The 26,932-nt window shown below is 35.9% G+C and overlaps 1 protein-coding gene across 1 annotated transcript in view; it reads right to left on the bottom strand.

Annotated features, from left to right (window-relative positions):
• The window catches only part of TWSG1 (twisted gastrulation BMP signaling modulator 1), a 66,488-nt gene that overhangs the window by 6,516 nt on the left and 33,040 nt on the right, over positions 1-26,932 (bottom strand). The window contains exon 4 of the mRNA XM_020985536.2: positions 11,458-11,724. Coding sequence (XP_020841195.1) covers positions 11,458-11,724 — 267 coding nt within the window. The remainder of the gene's footprint in view (positions 1-11,457; positions 11,725-26,932) is intronic.

Here is a 26,932-nt window from a genome sequence, read left to right as displayed (position 1 = left end):
CAGTGTGAGATGTTGGTTTATGCCTAGTTTCTGCCAGAATACTTTTCAATTTTCACAGTTTTTGTTAAATAGTGAGTTCTTGCCCCAATAGCTGGGATCTTTTGGCTTAAGAACAGTGGATTACTATGGTCATTTGTCTCTGTATATTGTTTACCTGATCTATTTCACTGACCAACCACTCTATTTCTTAACCAGTACCAGACTGTTCTGATGATTACCACTTTTTAAGATAGTTTGAAATCTGGTACTGCTAGACTACTTCTCTCACATTGTTTTCATTAATGCCCTTGATATTATTGACTTTTTGTTTTTTCAGATGAATTCTGTTATTCTTTTCTAGCTCTATGAAACAATTCTTTGGTAGTTTGACTGGCATGGCACTGAATAAGTAAACTAATTTAGGTAGAGTTGTCATTTTTACTACATTGACTCAGCCTCTTCATGAACAATAAATATTTCTCCTCTTGTTTATATCTATCTTTATTTGTGTGAAAAGTGTTTTGTAATTGTGTTCATATAGTATTTTATACTGTCTGCAGTTATTTTAAATGGAATTTCTCTATCTCTTCCTGTTAGGTTTTGTTAGTAACATACAGAAACACTAATGATTTACATAACCCATGTTATATATTGCAACTTAGCTAAATTTGTTAATTATTTCAAGTATAGATTTTTAGTTCATTCTCTAGGGTTCTCTAATTATATCATCATATTATCTGTAAATAGTGATAATTTTGTTTCCTTATTGTCTATTCCTGTTCTTTCAATTTCCTTTTCTTGTCTTGTTATAGCTAAAACTTCTATTATGATATTGGATAAAAATAGTGATAATGGCTATCCTGATCTTATCAGGACAGTTTCTAGATTATCCCCATTACAGATAATGCTTGCTGATAGTTTTATATAAATACTACTTTCATTTAAAAAAAAAACTTCACTTACTTTTAAGCTTTCTAATGTTTTTAATAGGAATGGGTGTTACATTTTATCAAAAACTTTTTCTGCATCTATTGAGATAATCATGATTTCTCTTGCTTTTCTCATTGATATGATCAGTTATACAGATAGTTTTCCTAATATTGAATTGGCCCTGTTTTTCCTGGTATATATCCCACCTGGTCATAGTGTTATGATCCTTGCGATATGTTGATGCAATCTCCTTGTTATTATTTTATTTAAATTTTTTTTGTATCAATATTCATTAGGAAAATTGGTCTGTAATTTTCTTTCTCTGTTTTGGTTCTCCCTAGTTTAGATATCAGCAACATATTTGTGTGTAAAAGGAATTTGGTAGATTCCTTCTTTGCTTATTTTTCAAAACAGTTTATATAGTATTGGAATTGATTTTTCTTTAAATGCTTGTAGAATTCACTTGTAAATCCATCTGGTCCTGGGGACTTTTTCTTAGGGAGCCCACTGATGGCTTGTTCATTTCCCTCACTTAAGACAGGATTATTTAAGTATTCTATTTCCTCTTCTATTAATTTGGGCAATTTATATTTTTGTAAATATTTATCCATTTCACTTTTTTTTTTAGGCAATTGGAGTTAAGTGACTTGTCCAGGGTCACACAGGTACTAAATGTCAAGTGTTTGGTCTGAGGCCAGATTTGAACTCAGGTCTTCCTAACTTCAGGGCCAGTGCTCTATCCACTGCACCACCTAGCTGCCCCTGATCCATTTCACTTTGATTGTTAGATATATTGGTATACAATTAGGAAAAATAGGTTCCAACAACTACTTTAATTCTATCTTCATTGCATTGACCCCTTACATTTTTGATACTGGAAACTTGGTTTTCTTCTTTTTAAAAATCAAATTAACCAACAGTTTATCTATTTTGCCTTTAAAAAAAAAGAGCTCCTACTTTTATTAATTCAATTTTTTTCTTTCAATTTTATTCATTTCTTCTTTGATTTCAGAATTTCCATTTACATGTTTAATTGGGGATTTCTAATTTGTTCCTTTTCTAGTTTTTTTAATTGCATGCCCAATTTATTGATCTGCTCTTTCTTTTTTAAATTACATAAATGTTTAGAAATATTAATTTTCCCTTATGCACTGCTTTGGCTGTATCCCACAAATTTTGATATGTTGTCTCAATGTTGGTATTGTCTTTAATGAAACTGATTGTTTCTATGACTTGTTCTTTGACCCACTCATTCTTTAGAATAAGATTAGTTTCCAAATAATTTTTAATCTATGCTTCCCAAGCCCTTTATTAAATGTAATTTTTATTGCAATATATTTAATTATATCATTTTAAATTATAAGTAATTATAATTATATAACTGTGTATATAATGTTATTATAATATAATATTATATAATATATATTTAATATTATATATTATATTTTTATTTTTTGGGAAGTAGCCTAGATTTCAAACTATCTTACAAATAAATATATTCATATATTTATATTATACTTATTACATATTATATATAATTTTAATTATAATTAATTATAATATATTATTAATTACATTAATATAATAACTAATTATTGCAATATCCCAAAAGGGTGCATTTAATATTTCCACTTTCTATCATCTGTTTGTGAGGTTTTTATGCCCTAATATATGGTCAGGTTTAAAAAAAAATTTTTTTAACTTGTATTATTAACATTTTATTCATCACTTTCTTAAATCTAAAAATCAACAAAACAGCAAATCAATCACTGATTTGTATCTTTTGCCAGTTTTTCAAGGTATAAATGATCCCTCAGTAAATTTAACAACCTTCTCTCTCTGGTTCAGCTGGCTCCAACATACCCTCTTCCCAGTACTTAAATGGAAAACAATGGAGAGAGGGTGTAATCATGGTCAGTTTTTGTGAAGGTACCACATACAGCTCAGGAAAAGGTATACTCTTTTCTATTCCTATTCGATTTTCTTCAGAGGTCTATCATATCTAAGTTTCCCAAAATTCTGCTCATCTCCTTATTTATTTTTTATTTTATGGTTAGATTTATCTAGTTCTGAGAGGGGGTATATTGAAGTCCTTCATTAGTACAGTTTTACTGTTTTTTTCTGTAAGTCATTTGACTTTTCCTTCAAGAATTTGGATGCTATGCCACTTGGTGTATATAGGTTTAGTACTGATATTATTTCACTATCTATGGTACTTATCAAAATATAGTTTCCCTGATTATTTCTTTTAATTAGGTCTGCTTTTGCTTTAAGATCATGATTACTACCCTGCCTTTTTTACTTCAGCTGAAGTAATAATAGATTCTGCTTCAGCCCTTTATTTTAACTGTGGGTTTCTTGGGGGGGGGGTTGTTGTTGTTTTGAGGTAATTGGGGTTAAGTGACTTGCCTAGAGTCACACAGCTAGTGAGTGTTATGTGTCTGAGGCTGGATTTGATTCCAGGGCCAAGCGTGTTTCTTTTTTGGGGGGGGGGCTAGGCAATGGGATTCAGTGATTTGCCCAGGGTCACACGGCTAGTAAGTGTCAAGTGTTTGGTTTGAGGCTGGATTTGAACTCAGGTTCTCCTGAATTCAGGGCCGGTGCTCTATCCACTGTGCCATCTAGCTGCACTGCCCCCTAAGCATGTTTCTTGTAAACAACATACTGTTGCATTCTGATTTCTAATCTATTCTGTTGTCTAGTTCTATTTTATGGGCGAGTTCATCCCATTGACATTCATGTTATGATTACTAACTGCATATTTCTTTCTAACCAATTTTTTTCTATCTTCTCTCTCTCTCTCTCTCTCTCTTTTTAACCCTGTCCCTTCTCAGGAGTCTGTTTTGCTTCTTAACCACTGCCTGTCTTAAGGTACCCTCTCCCTTATGATCCTCTCTCTCTCTTATCCCCTTCCCCTCCTACTTTCCTATAGGAAAACTTTAGGTAAGTGAGATTTCTATATCCAATTGTGTGTGTGTGTGTGTGTGTGTGTGTGTGTGTGTGTGTGTGTGTGTGTGTATTCTTCTTTGAATCAGTTCAAGTAAGAGTGAGGTTCAAGCACTGACCCTCTCTTATTTCCCCTTCTACTATAAAAACTCTTCCTTGTGTGTCTTCTTTATGTAAGATAATTTTGTGTTCTTTCTCTCTCTTTCCCCTTCTCCCAATGCATCCTTCTTCCTCACCTTACCCTTCTATTTTTTCCAGATCATTCCAAAATAGTCAACTCATAACCTATGCCCTCTGTCTTATGTTCATTCCTTCTAACTATCCTATTAATGATAAAAGTTCTCAGGGGTTACATGTATCATCTTACTATACAAGAATGTAAATAGTTTAACCTTATTTAGTCCCTTATGATTTCTCTTTCATGTTTATTTTTTTATGCTTTTCTTGAATCTTGTGTTTGAATGTCAAATTTTCTACTCAGGTCCTTGAAAGTCCTCTATTTCATTAAATAGCCATTTTCTTCAGTGAAGGAGTATTGTGCTAAGGAGGTTATGATTTGCTGTAATCCTAGCTCCTTTGCCTTCTGGAATATCATATTCCAAGCCATCCACTCGTCTAGTGTGTTAGCTGTTAAGTTTCCTGTGATCCTGACTGTGGTTCCACAGTATCTAAATAGTTTCTTTCTGGATTCTTGCAGTATTTTCTTCCTGAAGTAAACTGTGGAATTTGGCTATAATATTCTTAAGAGTTTTCATTTTGTGATCCCTTTTAGGAAGTGATCAGTGGATTCTTTCAATTTTTACTTTGTCCTCTGGTTCTAAGATATCAGGATTGTTTCCCTTTATAATTTCTTGAAATATGATGTCTAGGCTTATATATTTTTTTAATTGACAATCACAATATTTTGAAACATGATCATGTGACTACAGCTTCTCCCATTCTCTGGCAACCCACAACCCGAGAGTTTTAGGAAAGACATAGTTCAATTGTTTAACCTCTCTGCCCACTTCCTCCCCTCCTTAAAATACTACCCCCAAAAAAAATCCCAAAGGGCGAACAAAGGAATTTGTGCAAATAGAATACAAGTCCTCCTAAACACTGTTCCACTCACAACCTCCAGGAGGGTCACAGTCACATCAGTTGAGGGAATCGGGAACTAGGGGGCCCCTCTGTGGGGTCTGAGGTCTCAGGAAAACCTCCACTGTAGAGCGAAGGCCCTCCTGCCGCTTTTCTCCACCTGGGTCACAGCTTCAGCCTTTTCTGCCTCATCACTTGCCTCATGAATGAGTTTCTGCCTTGCTGCTCATCTCCTAGCTGGGTCCTTCTGAAAGGTCATACAGAGTTGGTGGCTCAGTTGGAGTGATACTTCTCCATTCTCTTTTTCTTGACTCCTATCTCTCTTCATCTCGACTCCCATGTATAAACTGAAAATGACGTCATTTACCTGTCTCCTTTGCTCTGATGAGCTCAGTTGTTGCTTCTTCCTCCCCTGCTCTGTAGTCATGGCAAGAGGAAGGGGTGGAGTGAGGGCAACATAGTTACACTTTTTGACAGTACCTTCACTTTTTCAGCAGTGTGAAAACTAATTAGCTAGAATAATTAAACAAAGAACCTACCAGATGGGGCCCTTCCTTTCTCCCTAGAAGCCACATAGCTGATGAGATCCCTTCCATTCCACCCTTTCCCTCAGGTATTAGCATCTTCAACAATGGCCCCTAGATGTCCTGAGGTCTCTGTCTCCTATAACTAGAAGGTGATCCAGAATCACCCCTTAAAGCTAGTGTTGGCATCTCCTCTATTGTTGTTTATTTGAGAGTATTTCCCCCAGGCACCACAACTTCCAGTTATAGCACTGGATTCTGCAGGGACTTGCCTCCTCTTTTTTTTATTTAAAAAAAAATTTTTTTTAAGACTCATTAATTTATTTTTAGTTTTCAACATTCATTTCTACAAGATTTTGAGTCCCAAATTTTCTCCCCATCTTGTTCCTCTCCCAACCCCAAAAGTGCATTCTGAATACCCTTTCCTCTAATCTGCCCTCCCTTCTATCTCCCCACCCCTTCTCTTATCCCCTTCCTCTTCTATTTTCCTGTAGGACAGGATAGAGGCTTGGTTTTTTTTTTAATGGCTTTCAGGTAGTCCAATAATTCTTTTAATTTTTAAAAAATATTTTATCTTTTCCCAATTATATGTAAAAACAATTTTTAACTTTCATTTCTTAAAATTGAGTCCAAATTCTCTCCGCCTGTCCTTCTTGAGAAGGCAAGAAATTTGATATTAGATTATACATGTGCAATTATGTAAAAATATTTCCATATTAGCCATATTGCCAAAAAAACACCAATCCCTCCCCCACCAAAGAAAATAAAGTATAAAAAAAGTATGCTTTAATTTAATTCAGATGTCATCAGTTCTTTTCCTGGAGGTGGATAGCTGTCATTCACAGTTGATCATCTTACAATATTGCTATTACTGTGTACAATGTTCTCCTGGTTCTGCTCACTTCACTTGCATCAATTCATGTAAGTCTTTCCAGGTTTTTCTGAAAACATCCTGCTCATCATTTCTTATAGCACAACAGTATTCCATCATAATCATATGCTACAACTTGCTCAGCCATTCCCCAATTGATAGGCATCCCCTCAATTTCCAATTCTTTGTCACCATAAAAATCGCTGCTATAAATATTATACACACACACACACACACACACAAACGGGTCCTTTTCTGGTTTGTTTTTTTTTTAATCTCTTTGGGATACAGCCCTAGAAGTCGTATTGCTGTATCAAAGGGTATGCATAGTTTTATAGCCCTCTGGGCATAGTGCCAACTTGCTCTCCAGAATGGCTGGCTCAGTTCACAACTCCACCAACAGTGCATTAGTGTCCCAATTTTCCCACATGTTCTCCAACATTTATCATTTTCCTTTTCTGTCATATTAGCCAATCTGACAGGTGTGAGATGGTACTTCAGAATTATTTTAATTTGCATTTCTCTAATCAATAGTGATTTAGAGCCCCCCCCATATTACTATAGATACCTTTGATTTCTTCTTCTGAAAAATTCCTGTTCACATCCTTTGACCATTTATCAACTGAGGAATGACTATAATTCAATAATTCTTAAATTATCTCTCCTCTATCTCTTTTCCATGTCAGCTATTTTTTTATGAGATACTTAGCATTATCTTCTTTTTTCTTCTTTTGACTTTGTTTTCTTGTTTCTTAATGTCTCATGGAGTCATTAGCTTCCATCTGATCAATTCTAATTTTTAAGGAATTATTTTCTTCAGTGAGGTTTTGTACCTCTTTCACCATTTGGCCAATTCTGCTTTTTTAATGTATTATTTTCTTCAGCATTTCTTTCTCTTTACCAAGATGTTGTCTTTTCATAATTTTCTTGTATTGCTCTCATTTCTATTTCCTATTTTTCCTTGACCACACATTTCATTTTAAAATAATTTTTCCCCTCTTTCTTTAGCTTTTCAAGGGATTCTTTTTGGACTTCTGTTCAATCTCCATTTTTCTTTGAGACTTTTCTTGTTGATGTTTTCATGTTGTTTTCTTCTAAGTTTGTATCTTGAACTTCTTTGTTATTTTGTTGTTGTTGTTTTCTTCATTTTTCCAGCCTGTTGACTTTGAACTTTATGTTAGAGTTGGGCACTCCTCATCTCGGGGGTAAGGGCTGGGGGTACCACTGACCAAAAGCTTCCGGGTATTTTACCCTGCTCGTTTGACAGCTAGTCTGGAAGGTCTATAAGTTTTTGGTGCTTCTAAGGTGGTGTGATCTGGGAAAAGATGTGGTCACTGCTCTCCTGGTCTGTGCTCTGGTCTTCACCCAGAAAGGGCCCCTACTCCTCTGCAAATGTCAGTCCTAGCATGCCTTTCTGCTCTAGAGCTAGGGCCCCTGCTTTCTCTTCACACCCTGAAACTGTAACCAGGGTTCCTACTCCTTTACAACCACAAGTACTCCTCTCTGCCCTGGGATTGTGACCCAGAACTAGATAATGGAGTTGACAAATGGTATTCGGTCTTGCACCAAGTGCCTACATAGGGGTACCCTATAATCTCTTTCTGATCAGCTGTCCAATCCCCTTGCCCTCTCTGGGCAGTGAGCACTCCCAAAACTGCTGCTGCTGTTGCAACTGCCCCTGAGGCCCCCATTTGGTATTGTTGCCCCCTGTGCCAGCCCCTAATACCAGTATCACAGATCTTTTCTCCCAACTTCCTAAGTTGTCTTGGGTGGGAAAAATGTCTTATCCCAACTTTTTGTTGGCTATGCTGCTCCAGAATTCAGTATTACGTGTTATTTTAAACTTTTCTAGAAAGCAATGTTGGGAAAGTTTGGCCTGAATGCTTCCTCTATTCCTACAACTTGGCTAAGATGGATAGAGTCTTGGATGAGACTCTTTAGTGTCTTAGCTCTGGCAGATCCTACCAAGCCAAAAAGGTGGGCCTTGATGACGGAAATAAAGGAAGGAACAAGCCTATGTGCCAGGCACCACGTTAAATGCTTTATAAATATCATCTCATTTGATTTGCATAACAACCCTGTGAAGCAGATATCATTACTCCCATTTTACAGTTGAGGAAACTGAGGCAGACAGAGATCAAGTGACTTGCCCAGGGTCATACAGCTGATAAGTGTCTGAGGTCATATGTGAATGCACATCTTTCTGATTACAGGCTCAGCACCCTGTCAACTGTACCTCTAGGTCCAATAACCAAGGACCAATGTGACTAAGTTCAAAAAGGCTCATTGCCAGATTCGCCTCAGCAAGATGAATTTTTTGTTCACGATGATTCTTAAAGACCATCTACCAAGCCATAGCAGGACTGTAACCTGTACTGGCAGAAGGGATACCTACAATGGCAAAATCATAGATCTATGAAGTTCTGAATTAAATCTACTTTGTGCCAGCATAGTCACTATGAGAAAGAAATGAGGTATATAACAATATCTCTTTGTGTATGAAGGAACAAGATTAATAAATATTACACAAATAATACACTAAGATCAACTGTTAAGTGGTGTGGTGACATACTCTTAATAATTTAACTTCAGAAATCAATCAATCAATGAATGAGAGAATTAGTGAGCACTTCCAAAGAGCTAGGGATAGCGACAGCAAAATTGAGATTGTTCCTGCTCTCAAGAAGTTCACAATCTAACTGGAGGAGATAACACATTAAAAAGAAAGTTTAGTTGGAGAGGGGACAGAAAGTCCCAGAAATCCTAAAAGGCTACCCTCAGGGGTCCTTAGGTTTCATCTGTACATCAGATGACAGTGCCCAAGTGTATGAAGGATAAAGAGACAGACAGCAAGCAAGTTGGGAATATGGGTGTTCCAAATTACCTTTGAAGCACAAAGGACAGAAGAAAATGGCTAAAAAGGAATTGGCATGCAGGATAACTCAAGAGAAAAGAGTACTTACCTAAGAGACAAAGAGAAAAACAGAGACAGACAGAGAGAAGTAAACAGAAAGAACCATAAAGTCAGTCAGGAATTTAGAATTTATGTATGCCATACGTATAGCCATTTTAGTTTTGTGATAAGGAAGTGAAGTGATTAAAGTAGTATTTCTGGAAGATTATCTGAAAACCGTCTGTAGGATATACTGAAGCAAAGAGAGTAGAGGCAGGGAGACTACTTAGGAAGCTCTGATATCTCCTTGACAGTAAGGGCCAGCTCATATTCTTTTTTATACCTCCTCAATAGCAAGTACATTGCAAATATTTAATAAATCATTGTTGAATGAAGATGGTAGAGTGAGAAAAGACCTGAGGGTCATTTAGGAAGAACTGGCAGCGACTGGTGAGTGGGGGTGGAAGAGATGACTCAAATTTCTAGACTGGGAAACTAGGATGTTGATGGTACCATTAATAGAAATTAGAAATTATGAAGAAAAGTCGGCCTTCCAAAATAAACTCCTATTGTGTAAGATCCACAGCAATTTACCCCACTTTATAAAGTATCATGCATATGGAAACACCTAGTTAATGTTTAATGACAGAAGAAGTAGTTATATATGGCTGTCTAATAGCCCTAATTTTTCAGGTTCAGGGTTTCCTTCACCAGCATTTCAGTACCAAGCACTATATCTAGGAAGATGAATTTATGAGTGTAGGCACTGTCTAAAACCTCCTTTAGAGTTGCTTGTGGTAATTCTATTTCCAAAAGCATAAATGACCTTGTAATTGAGTTGGTAGATTTGATTTTCTACTTCTAACAAAGTCTTAACTTCTACCTAAAGTAAGTATTCCTTTTTCTGGAAATGCTCCATAGGTTTAGGGCATGATGTACATAAGGTTTGAATATTATACCGACTTTCCAATATATAAAAGAAAAATATATTTAATCATTGTTAATACTACCACAGATAAAATGTTACTCATTGCAGCAGCAAGACAATTTGCATATGCCAGGAGACTACTGTGGACCTGAGAATTCTCAGGAAAAAAGTGCCATTTGCATAACTCATTTTTATGGGAAAATTTGTTACTTATTTACAAAAGGGGAGGTTTGCCTGATAAGGGAAATAAATATACTATAATATTTTGATTTTACCTATTTGAATTCCACTGAGTGAGAGCGAAATTTTGCTAAAAAAGCTAATAAATCTAGTAGTTCACATTGTTTTAGCTAGGTAAAGTAAAATGGATGCTAGAGAATAGCAAAATACCTAAGGCTAAAAAAGGAAAAATTCTCTTACTTATATATAATTTCACATTTTGAAATAATCATACTATTTTTCCATGAGGTAAACAGTGAATTCTACTCCAATAAGGAAATTAAATTCAAAATATGTATTTGTTCTTCATATACAATGATGAAACTATATTCTTTGCACAGCACTCCTAGGTACTCTTTAAGGTCCCTTCCAGATCTATAAATCTACTAAAGGTGGTGCCATTTTTTGAATTGCTGATACATTACTGGTATAGTCAACTTTAATATTGGTTAGGGACAATCAGGTGGTGCAGTGGATGGAGTGCTGGGCTTGAAGACAACAAGATCTGAGTTAGAATCTGACTTCAGACATTTCCAGGTGTGTGCCCTGGGTAAATTGCTTAATCTCTGTTTGCCTGTTTCCTCCTCTATAAAATGGGGATAATAGCATCTACCTGCCAGAGATATTGTGAGGATCGAAGGAGATAATAGTTGTAAAGTGCTTAGCATACCACCTATCACATAGTAAGCGCCACATAAATGTTAGCTTTCATCATCATCATCATCATCATTATCTTAGTCCTTGATTTACCAGTCTCTAGAGAAAGCTGGCTGGGATGAGGATTTAGTCTTTGGTGAGGAAATTTGGAACAAAATATAGTTCTCCTACCTTCTTACAAAGCACCTTTCACCACAATATTATGTTTTAACAAATAGGTTACATCATCATGAAATAATCCTTTAAGTATTCAAGGACCATGTTTACAGAAAACAAGGAATTACTCAAGAACTTTCAATTCTCAAAACAGAAGGATGAATATTCAATCTCTCCCTCAACTTTGTTCCTGCATGTATGCTTTGTAGACAGGGTAAAGAGCAAGAGAAGATTTAAGTAACCCATTTAATTGTAAAGAAAATACTTAGCTAGTTACCTTTGTCATTGGAATATGGTGTATGGACATTGTTGCTAGGAACAGACACATTCTGGTGGTGTGGTTGGTTCACAGTTTCTAAAAATGAAACTAGATTCTCATGATGGGAAAGTTCTTCACCAACAGGGAATGAAACAATGTTCCAGTTCAGCTGTGTGCCTCCTTCGGTTAGAGCGCGAAAGAGAGACGGGATTGGTTCATGAAGCTCTTCTACAGTGCTCTTTGAGGTGGGAGGCGTATCACTGTAATTTCGAGGATTGCACATACCTAAGAAGAAGAAAATAGAGTAATTTGTTGAACTTTTTTAAAAAACTAATGGAATATCAAGAATTTTTAATGTATCACATTTAATTTCCAAAGTTCAACACTTGAATATCTTTCAATGTTATACTTTACAAAGTTAAATGATACTTCATGTTTCAACAATCAACTAGATTCCTTGCTTAATAGCTTACTAAAATCTAGGCTCCTTGAAAGACTTTTACCACAAAGCTCTATCTGTCTCATTGACCAGTTCCTTGCACACAGTAGGTGTTTAATAAATGTTTGTTGAACTGAATAAGCTTCAGGGCAAATGTACTACTCCTCTTCATCAATTATCTAACTAAAAGTACTAAAAGGTAAGATAATTTTGATTAATATATTTCCTATACTTAAAGGGGTGGTGGAGTTGTAAAAAGGTGGTAGAGTGGGGGAGGAATGTAGTTTGAATTTTATAGATAGTTAATTAATTTAACATATTTTCATTGACCGTCTATTATGCATAGATCACCACTATGCCACATACTAAAGAAAAGAGAAATGAAATTCAAGGTCTTCCTTCATAAAGTCTGTGCACATTTAAAATTTAATACTCATACTAAGTATGATAGAAAAATATGTAAACTACTTAAAGGCAACTTTAATAAGATTTAGGCTATCAATGTAATGTTTAAGATTCTGCATCATGAAAAATGGTTACTATATAACAAAGTAAAAACTTAAATTTCTTAATTGATTCTGTGACTATATTAGGAATTCTACAGCAACAATATGATAGATGGGCAACCAGTGGAACTTCATTACAGCAGGGTTTTAGGTTTTTAGCAGGATTTAAAGTTATGTTTGGCTGTAATCAGTTAAGAATGTTGCTTGGGAGTGATCTTCTGTGAGGCATGCCTATTAACTTGTCTTATGGTCAGTAGAATTTAAGCTCACAACAGTCCCAGGAAGAAAATTTACTTTTCATAAAATGGATGTATGAATGACAAACTATACTCTGGGTACCCACAACAGGGAGATTATGGCAATTTTCAAAGAAGATAAAAGGTAGTTCAGAACAGAATTAAATACAAAAAGTAAGTCTTCTGACAAAATGGAAGTTTGTTCATTTATAAAATGATGAGGCTAGACCAAATTATCCTCAAGATCCCTTCTGCAAGGCACATAAAATGTGCACATATACAGAATAAAAGCATAGTTTATTCATATAATTGTTTATTAATTACATTTAAACATTGATTTATTTTACAAAAAAAGCTACAAGTTGCTGCTGAACTTTAAGGAAGCTATGACTCCATTTTCTTTAATTAAGACAAAAATCTGACAAGAAAAAAGAAGAAACTATTATCAGTCTTACGGCAAAACAAAATTTTTGTGATTTATGGAATGACTATACCTTCATTGGGTCAAGGACATAGAGATGGGATTAATTTTTGAGAACAGATTTTTACTGATATCTTTTGTTTTTATATAACATAGATTTCTCCCTGTATCTTCCCTTTCTTCCTCTCAAAGAACTCTTAGATTTCTTAGAACAAAGAATTTTTTATTTTAATTTTTTTAAGACTGGGTCTCCCTATTTTGCTAAGGCTAGAAGTTCAGGGGCCACTCACAAAACCAATCAATCCCATTCCTATAGGCACAGAAGCCTGCTGTTTCTGACCAAAGCCAGTTTGCTCCCCCTTGAGCAACCTGATGGCTTTCCCTCTTGGGTGGGGGGAGGTACCTCACCATATTAATGCTGAGCTTAGTGCAGACACCAGATCAGCTTAGCTCACTGCAGCTCAGAACTCCCAAATACCTTTACCTCTGGAAAAGAGTGAAGGGAGGTATCTTCTTATATCTCTTCTCTGGGATCAAGCTTGTTTAGTTTTGTTGCTTTTTTTTTTTTAAATTCTGCAACCTTCTTTTTTGGTTGTTTGTAGGTAGTTCTTACAATTTACATTATAGTAAAAATTTATACTTTTTCTATCTCTGCTTACTTAGTTTTTGCCTCAGTTCTTGAAAATCTTTCCATGCTTTTCTATATCTATTTTTTACAGCACAGTAATATTCCACTACATTTATGCACCACATTTTTTTTAGCCAGTCTCCAATCAATAGGCTTGTACTTTGTTTCTAGTTCCTTACTATGACACACACAAAAATGCAACTATAAATATTTTGGTATATATGGAGCCTTTTTAATTAATGAAATTCTTGGCTTATATACTTAATTACTTTATTTGCATATTTAACTAAACTTACTATTTTTTCCTCTAAACTCTCATTCTTCCAAACTTTCCTAGTACTATCAAAGACACCACCATCCTTCAACAAATTCTATCATTTCTACCTTCACGTTTCTTAACTCTGACATACTTGCCTCTCTACTCAAGTGATTATCACCTTAGTTCAGGCCTGCATCATCTCTAGCCTACCTAGATTATTGTAACACCCTCCTAACTGGTTTCCCTGCCTCAAGCTTCTCATTATTCCTATCCATTTTACATACTGTTGCCAAGGTACTTTTCTTCAAGTGCATGTCTTTTCTACTCTAACAAATCTGGTGACTTCCTACTACCTTTAGGATAAAATATAAACTCCTCTGTTTAGCGTTTGAAGACCAATACAACTTGGCCTCAACTTATCTTTCCAGCTTCAATGGACATTATCCCTCTTTCATACTGTGCAATCCAGCCAAACTGGCCTTCTCTGTTCCTCACACATGACCCTCCATCTCCCATCTTTGTGCCTTTGTACAGGCCTGGATTGCATCCCACCTTAATTCTGCCTCCAAGAACCCCACTCTTTCTGTAACATGCAGCTCATATACCCTCTTCTGCAATGAAACCTTTCCTGATCCCCCCAGCTGCTAGTAACCTCACTCCCAAACCACCTTATATTAATAACTTATATAATATGTATTTATTAACATAATATTTATGCCATGCATATATTTTATATGTACTTGTTATCTCCCCACTTTGGATGTAAGCTCATAGTAAGAAGTGATTGTTTGTTTTGTTGTACTTGTATCCCTAGTGCCTAGCACAGTGCCTGGTACACAGTAAGCACTTAATAAACTTGTGTTGACTTGATGATAATTCCAAATTGCTTTTACAAGTAGCTGGACAATTCATAGCTCCATCAACAACACACTGGAAGAGGCACTAATTTTCAGAAAAAGGTGAAAGAAAAGAAAAAAGGAGTTTATTTTCTGAGCTGCAGCTGTGGGCAATTTCTTTTTCTTATGACACAATTTTTATAATCTTAATAGATTTCTTAAAAACAAAGTTTTATCTGAATTACGAAATCTTGCTATCATGTTGTAAGGAAGATACGCTAGTCTAAACTGCACTCCTAGACCAAACATTAAGATAATCTGTACTTTGCAGTATTTGAGAGTATATTGTTGTAAGCACGCTGCTCATTACATATTCTGTTCAAATGGAAAGCCATAATTAATATCATTTCCATCTCCACATTTTGCCTCTGAATCCAAGAGAATTATGGTAGCAATGACATGGCTAAGGCAACAATTCTCCCTTCTTAATAGATTTTATTGGTGAATCAAAATACACTATTAGAAAGCACTTCCTATGCTGAGTGAATTCTATCAGAGGATATCCTAAATCATCATGTACATCCTAGGGAGTTTCTTGATACACAGAGCATAAGAGATCTATCAAAGGCTAAAATTAGCAGAGTAGTTTCCAAATTTTCTTTTCTTTTTCTTTGGAGGAAACTGAGGTTAAGTGACTTGCCCAGGAGTACACAGCTAATAAGTGTCTAAGGCTGGATTTGAAATCAGGTTCTTCTGATTCCGGGCCCAGTGCTCTATGCATTATTTCACCTAGCTGCTCCTACACTAAAATTTTCAAACGGGGTTCATTTTACCTTGGCCATATGGTAAGAAACAATTGATACTGATCTAGGGACTGACAAAGAAACTGACAAAACACTTTAGTTTTTTGTAACTGGATCCAGAAATCATCTTCATCATGTACAATGCTGCTTATACATCTGCATATCTCAAGATACTCAATCCTATTGTTTCTGGAGTTTTTTTCTTTTTGGTAAATTAGGGCTGTCAGGAGTCTCGGTTTTCTGGACATGTTCCATCTAATCTCTTTCTATCTTTCCTAAAACGTGATGCCCAAAACTGAACACAGTACTTCTGGAGTAGAGTAAAGCAGATCTATTACAGTTCTTATTACAGACACACTTTGTCTCTTAATGAAGCCAAGGAATAGCATTAACTTCTTTAGCTTCCATGTCACACTGTTGACTTATATTGAGTTTTTAGGGCTATAATTTTTTTTTAAATTTTTTGGCAACTGGGGTTAAGTGACTTGCCCAGGGTCATACAACTAGTAAGTGGCAAGTATTTGGTCTGAGGCCAAATTTGAACTCAGGTCCTCCTGACTTCAGAGCTGGTGCTCTATCCACTGCACCACCTAGCTGCCCCAGGGCTATAATTCAAATTGAGACCTTTTTCTAAATGAAAAAGCAATGCACTAAAAATTACTGAAAGAAAGTTTCTCAAAGAGATGCTGCTGCTGCTGCTCTTAATGACAAACAAAGGTTATCATAAAAACAGTCTTCCAAGAAACCACTAGACAAACAGATGTGGTTGTGGTTATGTCCCCAGAGGCAGCACATACCTGACTGAAGCACTTATCCCAACCAGTAGAGAGGCAGCATAATAACAGTGAAGCTGAGTCCTGCTCCTCTGGCTATGTGAGAGGAGACAGAGAAGATCTGGGCTCCTGCTCTAGAGACTATAGGGTTAATATAAAACCTGAACTGATACCACAGTAACTCATTTTTTGGCTTTGTGCTTTATAATCTCTCCCTTAAAACTGAGAGTTTGAAATTAACAATGGATTTGGATTCCTTTTAATTTTTAGGAGTCTTCATAAGATAGTGTTATACTCAGTCCCTTACTAACTCATCTCTTAAAATTATTAATATATACTAGCTCAAGAGTGATGGTTAACTCTTTGCACAAATAAAGACATATCTAAATAATAGGAGCAATATTAATTCCTCAAGAGTAGGCAAGCCAATATCACAAAAATGACAATCTACATAAACTAATTTGATTATATAATTCAATACCCATTAAACTACTTGAAATTATCTATGGAGATTTTGATCTAATATACTTCTGCACTGAATTGCTGCAACTCTTGCCATAGGACAACTGCATTTATACAACTTAAACACCATAATATAGACATACTTTAAAATAACTACTCAAACACTTCACTAATATGCTTATGATAATATCTGTGGAATGGGTAACATAACAGAATTTCTCTAAAGGTCTGAAAAAGCAGCCAGAGACAGAGGGCTGAGTGTCCTCTCAAAGTCCTTGTCAATCTTATAAATCTATGAATTTATAATACCAAACATATGTTATCAATTAAAGCAGGCAATGGAGCTAAAATTTTTAAAATATAAATAAAATGAATCAAAGAAAGGTTTTTACCTTGGCTCTTGTCCTTAGATTACTGTAGCAAAAACAGATCATAATCAAATGGTTACACCATGGTTCCTAACCTGTTTCTGTGATAACTAATCAGTGATTGCCCCTAGGAGTTTTGTAAAATATTCAAAAAGTATAAAAGCAATTAATTTTTTTTAGTTGTCTGGTAGCAATAATAAGAAGGTATTACAAAATCAAACGAATGACAAACAAGCAGTAGAATTATCAGAATGGCAGGATTTTCTGTTTTTTTCTTTTTAAAATAGGTTTAACACTGAAGATAAATACTTTGTTCAAGAAAACATTAAGTTAATGGACAGTTATTCTCTTCCAGTTTTTTTCTTTTAATAGCACAAAATTAAATAAACACAGCTTAGTTTGAAAGAAAAGTAACTGGCAAAAATTATGTAATATTTTATATTATTAATATGGCAACTAGATTTTAATGATTCCATAGCATAATGGATTTTTAGCAGCTGCTCTTGATGAAAATATAAATCCTATAGGAAGAAAAGATTTTATTTGTCTCAGTGGTACAGCTCATTTTATTGCTTATCAGTCTTCTAAATCAAAGCGTAAACATTTAAAAAAGGGAACAAAATAAGCACATATGATTTGAATCTTCTGCACGTCAGATTCACAACTGCAAACATTTGTATTGACCATATGTTTTAAGCAAAACAGAATACAAAAAAATCCATAAAGAATTAAATCTTGGCATACCAAATCTAACACATGTATTCAATCAAATGCAACTTTTATAGCAGGGGCACTGTGAAAAAAACCTGAACTAAATAAAATCATAATATGCATAAATTTTCTTAAAGAAATATAACTACAAAATACATTATACTTTAAAAAAACTTAGAGGAATCAGACTCTGAAAAATGGAAAATAATACTTCCAAATATTATACACCAACATGAAATAATGAATGTAATGACTTTATATCCCAGTAATTATTGCTCAACTCAATATATATAATACATACATATTCGCACACCACATACATAGACACAGATTTCTAGAGTGCTTCATTCTTTTTGGGGAATGTGGGTCTTCTGAAAAATTAAATTTTATTTTATTATCATGAAGATCTACTTTTTCTCTTTCCCATATGCCTCTATCTCCAGAGAAACAAAATCCCTGTTACAAATATGTATGGGTAAACAAAATGAATTGTTACACTAGCCATGTAAAAAAAAAGTGCAATCTCCACTCTTGAGTCCACCAGCCACCTCTATCAGGAGGTGGGCAGCATCATGAGTCCTCTGGAATTGTGACTGGTCATTCTGTTGATTAGAGTTCCTAAGTTTTTCAAAGTTGTTTATCTTTTGTTATTGATTATATAAATGGTTTTGCTGGTTCTGCTCACATCACTCTGCATCAATCCATAATGGTCTTCCCAGGTTTCTCTGAAACCATGCCCTTAATTATTTCTTGGAGTACAATAATATTCTAACACATTCATGCATCACAACTTGTTCAACCGTTCCTTAATTGATGGGCAACCTCTCAGTTTCCAATTCATTTCCACTACAAAAAGTCATTAAAAATATTTTTGTATATACAAGTCTTTTTCTTTTGATTTTGTTGGGGTATAGACCTAATAGTGATATCACTAGGTTAAAAGGTATGTATAATTTAATAGTTTTTTGGGCATTGTTCCAAAATGCTTTTCAGAATGACCAGACCAATTCATATTTCCACCAACACTGCATCATTAATGTACTTGTTTTCTTAAGAGTTCCTCCAGTATTTGTAATTTCCCTTTTTTTTTCTTTTGTGCAACGAGCATTCTATAATTGTGTTCATACAGATCCTATGTGTCTTGGTAGGTAGATTCCCAAGTATTTCATACTGACTGTCGTTATTTCAAGTGGAATTTCTCTATCTCTTCCTGTTGGGTTTTGTTGGTAATACATAGGAACACTGATGATTTATGTGAGTTTATTTTATATTCTGCAACGCTGCTAAAGTTGTTGAATACGTTAGTCTTTGGTAGATTCTCTAGAGTTCTCTAAGCAAATTATGTCACCTGCAATAAGTGATTATTTTACTTCCTCTTTTCAATGCTTATTCCTTCAATCTCAGTGTCTTGTCTTATTGCAATAGACTTTCTAGCCCAAATGAAATAGCAAGGGTGATAATTAATAGACTTGCTTTACACCTGATTTTATTGGAAAGCTCTCTAGTTTACCATCTTTTACAAATAATGCTGGCTCTTGGATTTAGATAGATATTTTTCACAAGACGGAAAGATCCATTTATTCCAATGTTTTCTAATATTTTTTATTTTTTTAATTTTTAACATATGTTTTTAAAACTTTGGGTTACAAATTTTCTCCCTTCCTCCCGCCCCACCCACCGGTCATTGAAAAGGCAAGCATTTAGATGCAGATTATAGATGTGTAGTCATGCAAAACACTTCCATAGTAGTCCTGCTGTGAAAAACTAAGAATATTTCCCTTCATCCTATCCTACCCCCCTATTTGTTCTATTCTCTCTTTTGACCCTGTCCCTCCTAAGTGTTTACTTTTGATTATCCCCTCCCCCAATTTGCTCTCCCCTCTATCAACTCCCTGCTCTCTTGCCCCCTTCTCCCCTTATTTTCCTGTAGGGTAAGATAGATTTCCATACCCCATTGTGTATGTTATTCCCTCCTTAAGCCAAATCCTGTGAGAATAAAATTCACTCATTCCTTCTCACCATCCCCCATTTCCCCTCTACTGTAAAAGCCTTTTCTTGTCTGTTTCATGTGAGATGATTTACCCCATTCTACTTCTCCCTTTCTCTTTCTCCCAGTATAATCCCCTCTCACCCCTTAATTTTATTTTCCAGATATCACCTTCATCTTCAACTCACCCCGTGCCCTCTATCTCTGTATACATATATATAATTTTTTTTCCCTCCCACTACCCTAATACTGACAAAGGACTCATGAGTTACAAATATCATCTTTCCATGCAGGAATGTAAACAGTTCAACCTTAATAAGTCTCTTATGATTTCTCTTTCCTGTTTACCTCTTCCATGTTTCACTTGAGTCTTGTATTTGAAAGTCAAATTTTATAGTCAGCTCTGGTCTTTTCCTCAAGAATGCTTGAAAGTACCCTATTTCATTGAATTACCATTTTTTTTACCCTGAGGGATTATACTCAGTTTTGCTGGGTAGGTGATTCTTGGCCCTCCGGAATATCATACTCCGTGCCCTCCAGTCCCTTAATGTAGAAGCTGCTAAATCTGATTGTGTTTCCACAATACTTGAATTGTTTCTTTCTGGCTGCTTGCAATATTTTCTCCTTGACCTGGAAACTCTGGAATTTGGCTACAATATTCCTAGGAGTTTTCCTTTGGGGATCTCTTTCAGGAGGTGTTCGGTGGATTCTTTACATTTCTATTTTGCCCTCTGGTTCTAAAATATCAGGTCAGTTTTCCTTGATAATTTCTTGAAAGATGATGTCTAGGTTCTCTTTTTAATCATGGCTTTCAGATAGTCCAATAATTTTTAAGTTCTCTCTCCTGGATCTATTTTCCAGGTCAGTTGTTTTTCAAATGAGATATTTCACATTCTCTTCTATTTTTTCATTCTTTTGGATTAGTGTTACAGTGCCTTTATTTCTCAAATTGTCACTAGCTTCCAATTTCTCCATTCTAATTTTTAAAAGCATATTTTCTTCAGTAAGCTTTTGGACTTCCTTTTCCATTTGGCCAATTTTGCTTTTTAAGGCATTTTTCTCCTCATTGGCTTTTTGGACCTCTTTTGTCATTTGGGTTAGGCTATTTTTTAAGGTGTTATTTTCTTCAGCATTTTTTGGGGTCTCCTTTAGCATCACTCTCAGTTTTTCCTCTACTTCTCTTACTTGCTTTTCAAAATCGTTTTTGAGTTCTTCCATGTCCTGGGACCAATTCATATTTTTCTTGGAGGCTTTGGCTGTAGGAGCTTTGGCTTCGTTGTCTTCTCCTGGTTGTACATTTTGATCTTCTTTGTCACCAAAGTAAGATAATATAGTCTGACTCTTTCTGCGCTGCTTGCTTATGATTCCGGCCAATTACTTGAGTTATAAACTCTTTGTTAAGGTAGGAGTCTGTTTCCAGTGTGGAGAAGGTACTGTCCCAAGCTTCAGGGGTTTTGTGCAGCTGTTTTCAGAGACACTTTTAGGGACCTGTAAATTTTCAGTTCTTCCAAGGTGGTATGTTAAGGGGCGAGCTGTTTACTCCTTTCCTGGCCTGTGCTCTGGTCTATAAATGACTACAAGCACTCTTTCCTGTCTTGGAACTGTGAGGGTTTCAAGCTCCACCATGCCAGCGCTTCTCCTCGCCCCAGTAGGGCCCCCCAGAACTGTGACCCAGATCCAAGTACGGGCAAAGCAAGAGAATCCTGCACCAGCAGAGAGATCCCTGCAATCCCCCTTTGATTAACCACTTGATTCCCCCTCAGTCTATGGGCCAGAAGTTTAGGAGGCAGCCGCCACCCTGGGGCAAGCTCAGAAACTGGAGTTGAGACCCCACGCTCCTTTCTCACCACCGCAGAAATAGACTTTTCCCACTGACCTTCTAAGTTGTCTTTGGTGTTCATGGGTTGAGAGGTCTGGAAACTGCCACAGCTGCCCAAGATTCAGTCCTCTGAGGCCTGCTTCGGGTTTGCTGCAGCCTGTGTGCCCATGCCAAACTGCGCTCCTCTAAATGCCCAGTGCGATATACCTTTCCAATCAACCATCCAGGTTGTCTTGGGCTGGAAATTTGTTTCATTCTGTCTTTCTGTGGGTTCTGCTGCTTTAGAATTTGTTTAGAGCCATTTTTTATAGGTATTTGGATGGGTTTGGGGGAGAACTCAAACAAGTCACTGCTTTTACTCTGCCATCTTGACTCTGCCCCTGTTTTCTAATATTTTTAACAAGCCTGGATAATATATCTTATCAAAAGCCTTTTCTGCATTTGGTGATATAATCATATGATTTTTGTTATTCTGTTATTAATCTTGTCAATTTTTTAAAAAGCTTTCCTTATGTTGAACCAGCTGCATTTCTCGTATAAATCCAGCCTGCTCATAGAACACAATCTATGTGATATATTGCTGTGTTCTCCTTGCTAATATTTTGTTTATAAATTTTCCACCAATATTCATTGTGGATGGCCTACAGTTTTCTTCCCATTTTGACATTCTGGTTTAGGTAACAAGACCATATACGTAACACAGAAGACATTTTGTAGTACTCTTCCTATTTTTAAAAAATAATTTATATATTAGAAATTTTTAAAAAGTATTTGATAGAAATTGCTTACGAATCCATCTGGTCTTTCTTTAAATTTGGGAGTTCATTTATGGCTTATTCAATTTCCTTTTCTAAGACTCCGTTGTCTGGTTCTATTAATCTGAGCATCTTATATTTTTGTAAATGTTCATTCAATTCAATTAGATCTTATGTTTTACAGAAGACCTAAGATCATAAAATTAGACAAAAGAGTTCCTAATAACTTCTTTTATTTAATCACTGGTTATGAATTTACCTTTTTCATTTCTTATACTAGTTATGTTTTTTTTCTTTTCTAATCAAGTTAACTAATGGTTTACTTATTTAAAACCCAGCTCCTAGTTTTATTTATTAATTCAATGCATTTTTTGCTTCCAATTTTGTTAATCTCTCCTTTTATTATGATGATTTCTATTTTGTGGCTTAATTGGGGTTTTTAATTTTTTAGGGTTTTAAAAAAATCATTAATCCATTTCTCTTTTACTGACTAACAGGTTTAAGGATATAAAATTTCCTCTAAGTACTACTTAGGCTGCATCCCCAAAATTTGGGTATGTTTTCTTTGTTGTCGTTGTTGTTCAGTAACTTCATTTGTGTCCAACTCTTCATGACCACATTTAGGATTTTCTTGGCAAAGATATTGGAGTGGTTTGTCATTTCCCTCTATCCCTCATTTTTCAGATGAAGAAGTGAGGCAAACAGGGTGAAATGACTTGCCCAGGGTCACACAGCCAGTAAGTGAATCTTCCTGACTCCAGGCCCACCACTCTATCTACTGCACAACCTGGCTGCCCCATTTTTGTCATTAGTTTTAATGAAATAACTGATTGTTTTTATCTCATTCAATAATCTCCAGAGATCTATCATATCTAAGCTTTCTGAAAGTCTATTCAAGTCCTTCATTTCTTTTTTTTCTTCTTTCTAAAAAAATTATTTATTTATTTTATTTTTAGGTAATTGGGGTTAAGTAACTTGCCCAGGGTCACACAGCTAGTAAGTGTCAAGTACTTGGTCTAAGGCTGGATTTGAACTCAGGTCCTCCTGACTTCAGGGCTGGTGCTCTATCCACTGCGCCACCTAGCTGCCCCCCTTCATTTTTTTTGAATTTAGTTTTCTGTTAGATTTATCTAGGTCTGACTGGGATAAACTAAGGTCCACTATTCTCACAGTTTTACTGTCTATTTCTCCCTTATATCTTATTTAACTATCTTATTTAACTGTTCATGTAAAAATTTAGATACCATATTATTTGATGTGTGGCAGCTAGGTGGCTTAATGGATGGAGTGCTGAACCTGGAGTCAGAAAGACTCCTCTTCCTGAGTTAAAATCTGGCTTCAGACACTTACTAGCTACAAGACCCTGGGAAAGTCACTTAACCCTGTTTACCTCAGTTTCCTTATCTATAAAATGAGCTGGAGAAAGAAATGGCACACCATTCCAAGTATCTTTGCCCAGAAATCTCCAAATGGGGTCATGAAGAGTCAGACACAATTGAACAGTAACAACAACAGTTATTTGGTGTGAATACGTTTAGTACTGGTATTTTCTATTGAATTAATCCACTGTCCATTAATTCACTGGTACCTTTCAGCAAAATGTAGTTTTGCTATTTATCTCTTTTGATTGAGTTCATTCTTGCCATTGATTTATCTGAGATCATGACTGCCTTTTTTTTTACATCAGCTGAAGCATAACAGATTTTATTTCAGATTCTTATTTTAACTCTATGCGCATCTTTCTGTTTCGAGTGTATTTCTTGTAAACAATGTATTGTTGGAGTCTGCTGTCTAATCCATTCTGCTATCCTCTTCTGTTTTATGGGTAAGTTCATCTCATTCACATTCAACTATGAATGTGTACTTCCCTCCATCTTAATTCTCTTATACTTTTCCTTCTTTTTGTTTCCTGTCCCCTCTTCAAGAGTTTGTTTTGGTTCAGACTCCTAAAATCTAGCCACTGCTCTGATTCTTAGAATCTAGCCAATATCTCACAGACTCTCAGATTCCTCAAGAGTCTGGCTAATATGGCAGATTTTTAATAAACCTTGTCTTTGGCTGAAAGAAGGCTTGGGTTGTATTCTTTTGGACAGCACCCACAGGTCGTGATCTTGGGGTCCCAGAACCCCTACACCTCTAGACCTCATCATATAGTTCCCTGCACCAGGAAAAACTGCCTTATACCAAGCTCTTCACCAGCTGAGACTGGAAGATTCCAGACTACAAGCCATTCACCTACAGTTGGTAGCAAACAGCGGGTACCAGCCAATGTCCCCCCCATTGTTCCCTGGATGCAGCCTGTGCTTGGTTACAGTCAACCTCCTCTTTGGGACGTCCTCGAGGCAGGGACAGCTCTACGCCCCTTGCCAGCAGCAAGCAGTTTCAGAAGCTGATACCTTTGCTCCTTAACCCAAAAGAATTTGGGTCCCATTTGTTTGAGGTGGGAATGATGAGGATGGGATCTAGACCCTAAAAAGGAAAAATCTTGGACTTTCCCATATGGCCAAATCTCTGGAGTTCCCCTGAGGCTATAATTCCATCAACTGGCTTTTCATTGTGGCTATGCCCAATCTGTTACCCTTAACTTAGCCTAGACCTCCCTATGTCCCTGGCCACTTCCCACCCTTAATCCTATCTAGGCTTGGCCACCCCTGGAGTTCTATTACCTCACAGACTACTTTGCCACTCCTAGATCCCTCCCATAGTCTTTCTGTATATAAGGTCTATCTCACCTCCATTAAGATGCTCCTAAAATCTAGCCACTACTCTGATTCTTAGAATCTAGCCAATATCTCACAGACTCTCGGGTTCCTCAAGAGTCTGGCTAATAAGGCAGATTTTTAATAAACCCTGTCTTTGGCTGAAAAAAAAAGTTTGTTTTGCTTATGTCTAATACTATCTTGAACCTACTCTCCCTCTTATTTTCTTCTTTCCCTGTTGTTTCTGTTGAGGAAAGTGTATTTCTGTCTCCTTCTCTGTTATGTATTCTTCCCTTCTTTGACCAGTTGAGGAGACCCAAGGTTTGTGTTGCCCATTCCACCCCAACCCCTTCTTCCTTGTTTGTACAGATTTCTATTTTTGCACACTAATCATGTAACATATATTTCACCTATCATTCCTCAAGGGCCTCCTCCCCCAGTCCAGTTCTCTTCCCTTCCTATTCTGTTAAGATCACCAAAACACAGCAGACCCATTTCCAGGCACCTTGTCTAATTATACTCTCTCTATAACCCCTGATGACGACAGAGCTCTGAGGAGACATATATATCATCTTTCTATATTTGAATGTAAGCAGTTTATACTTTTTTTTAAGAAAATGTCTAAAATGGTGTCTCATGTTTACCTCTTATACTTCTGATTCTCTTGTTTATATTTCAAAGTTTCTATTCAGCTTTGGTCTTTTCATTAGGAATGCTTAGATATCCTCTAATTCATTGAAGAGTCATTTTTTTTCTCCTGTAAGATTATACTCAGTTTTTTTCAGTAAATTATTCTTGGCTGTAAGGCTATATCCTTTGCCTTCTGGAATATCACATTACAGTTTTCTATGTCTTCATAAAGATGACTGCTAAATTTTCTGTCATCCTGATTGTGGCTCCTTGGTATTTGAATTCTTTCTTCTGGCTGCCTGAACTATTCCTTTTTTTCTTTGACCTGTAAGCTCTGAGGCAGTTAGGTGGAGTAATGGATACAGCACTAGGCCTGGAGCCGCAGATGCTTACTAGCTGTGTGGCCCTGGGCGGGTCATTTAAATCTATTTACCTCAGTTTCCTCATCTGTAAAATAGACTGGAGAAGGAAATGTCAAACCACTCCAGTATCTTTGATGGTCACAAATGAGTTCACAAAGAATTGGACACGAATGAAAAATGACTTAACAAAAATTCTTGGGAGTTTTAATTTGGGGTTTCTTTCAGGAAATGACCTATGGATTCTACTTCTACTTCGTTCTCTACATCTAAAAGATCAGAGCAGGGTTGGGTTTTTTTGGAATGATTTCTTGAAATTCGAAGCTTCTTTTTTTGTGGGGGCAGTCATGGCTTTCAGTTCAATTAATTCTTAAATTCTCTTCTATCTACTTTCTAGGTTAAAATTTTGTTGCTGTTGAGATATTTTGCATTTTCTTTTCTTTTTTAATGTTTCAACTATATTATAATATTTCTTATCTCATGGAGTCATTACCTTCTATTTTTTATTCTAATTTTGAAGGATTTCCCATCTTGGGTAAAGTTTTGTACCTTTTTGTTCCAAACTGTGAAAATCTCTTTCAACTTCTTTACTTGCTCTCACATCCCTCCCCCTCCAATTTTTTCTTCTAATGCTGTCTTTTGGTTTTTAAGATAATTTTTAGGAGTTTTTTTCAGTTTTTTAAAAATTTGCTTCATTTCTTCCAAAACTTCTAGATGGATCTGTGTTTAAGTTGTGGTTTTTTTTTTTTTTGAGTCGTAGATGTTTTGGAATCATCTTCTCTTTTTGGATTTTTGCCCTGAG

This window comes from Phascolarctos cinereus, unplaced genomic scaffold (genome assembly GCF_003287225.1).
Source record: "Phascolarctos cinereus isolate Bilbo 61053 unplaced genomic scaffold, phaCin_HiC Scaffold_4;HRSCAF=312, whole genome shotgun sequence".
Classification (NCBI taxonomy): Eukaryota; Metazoa; Chordata; class Mammalia; order Diprotodontia; family Phascolarctidae; genus Phascolarctos; species Phascolarctos cinereus.
Note: the sequence above shows the minus strand (reverse complement) of the source record. Positions and strands in the feature narration are given on the sequence as shown.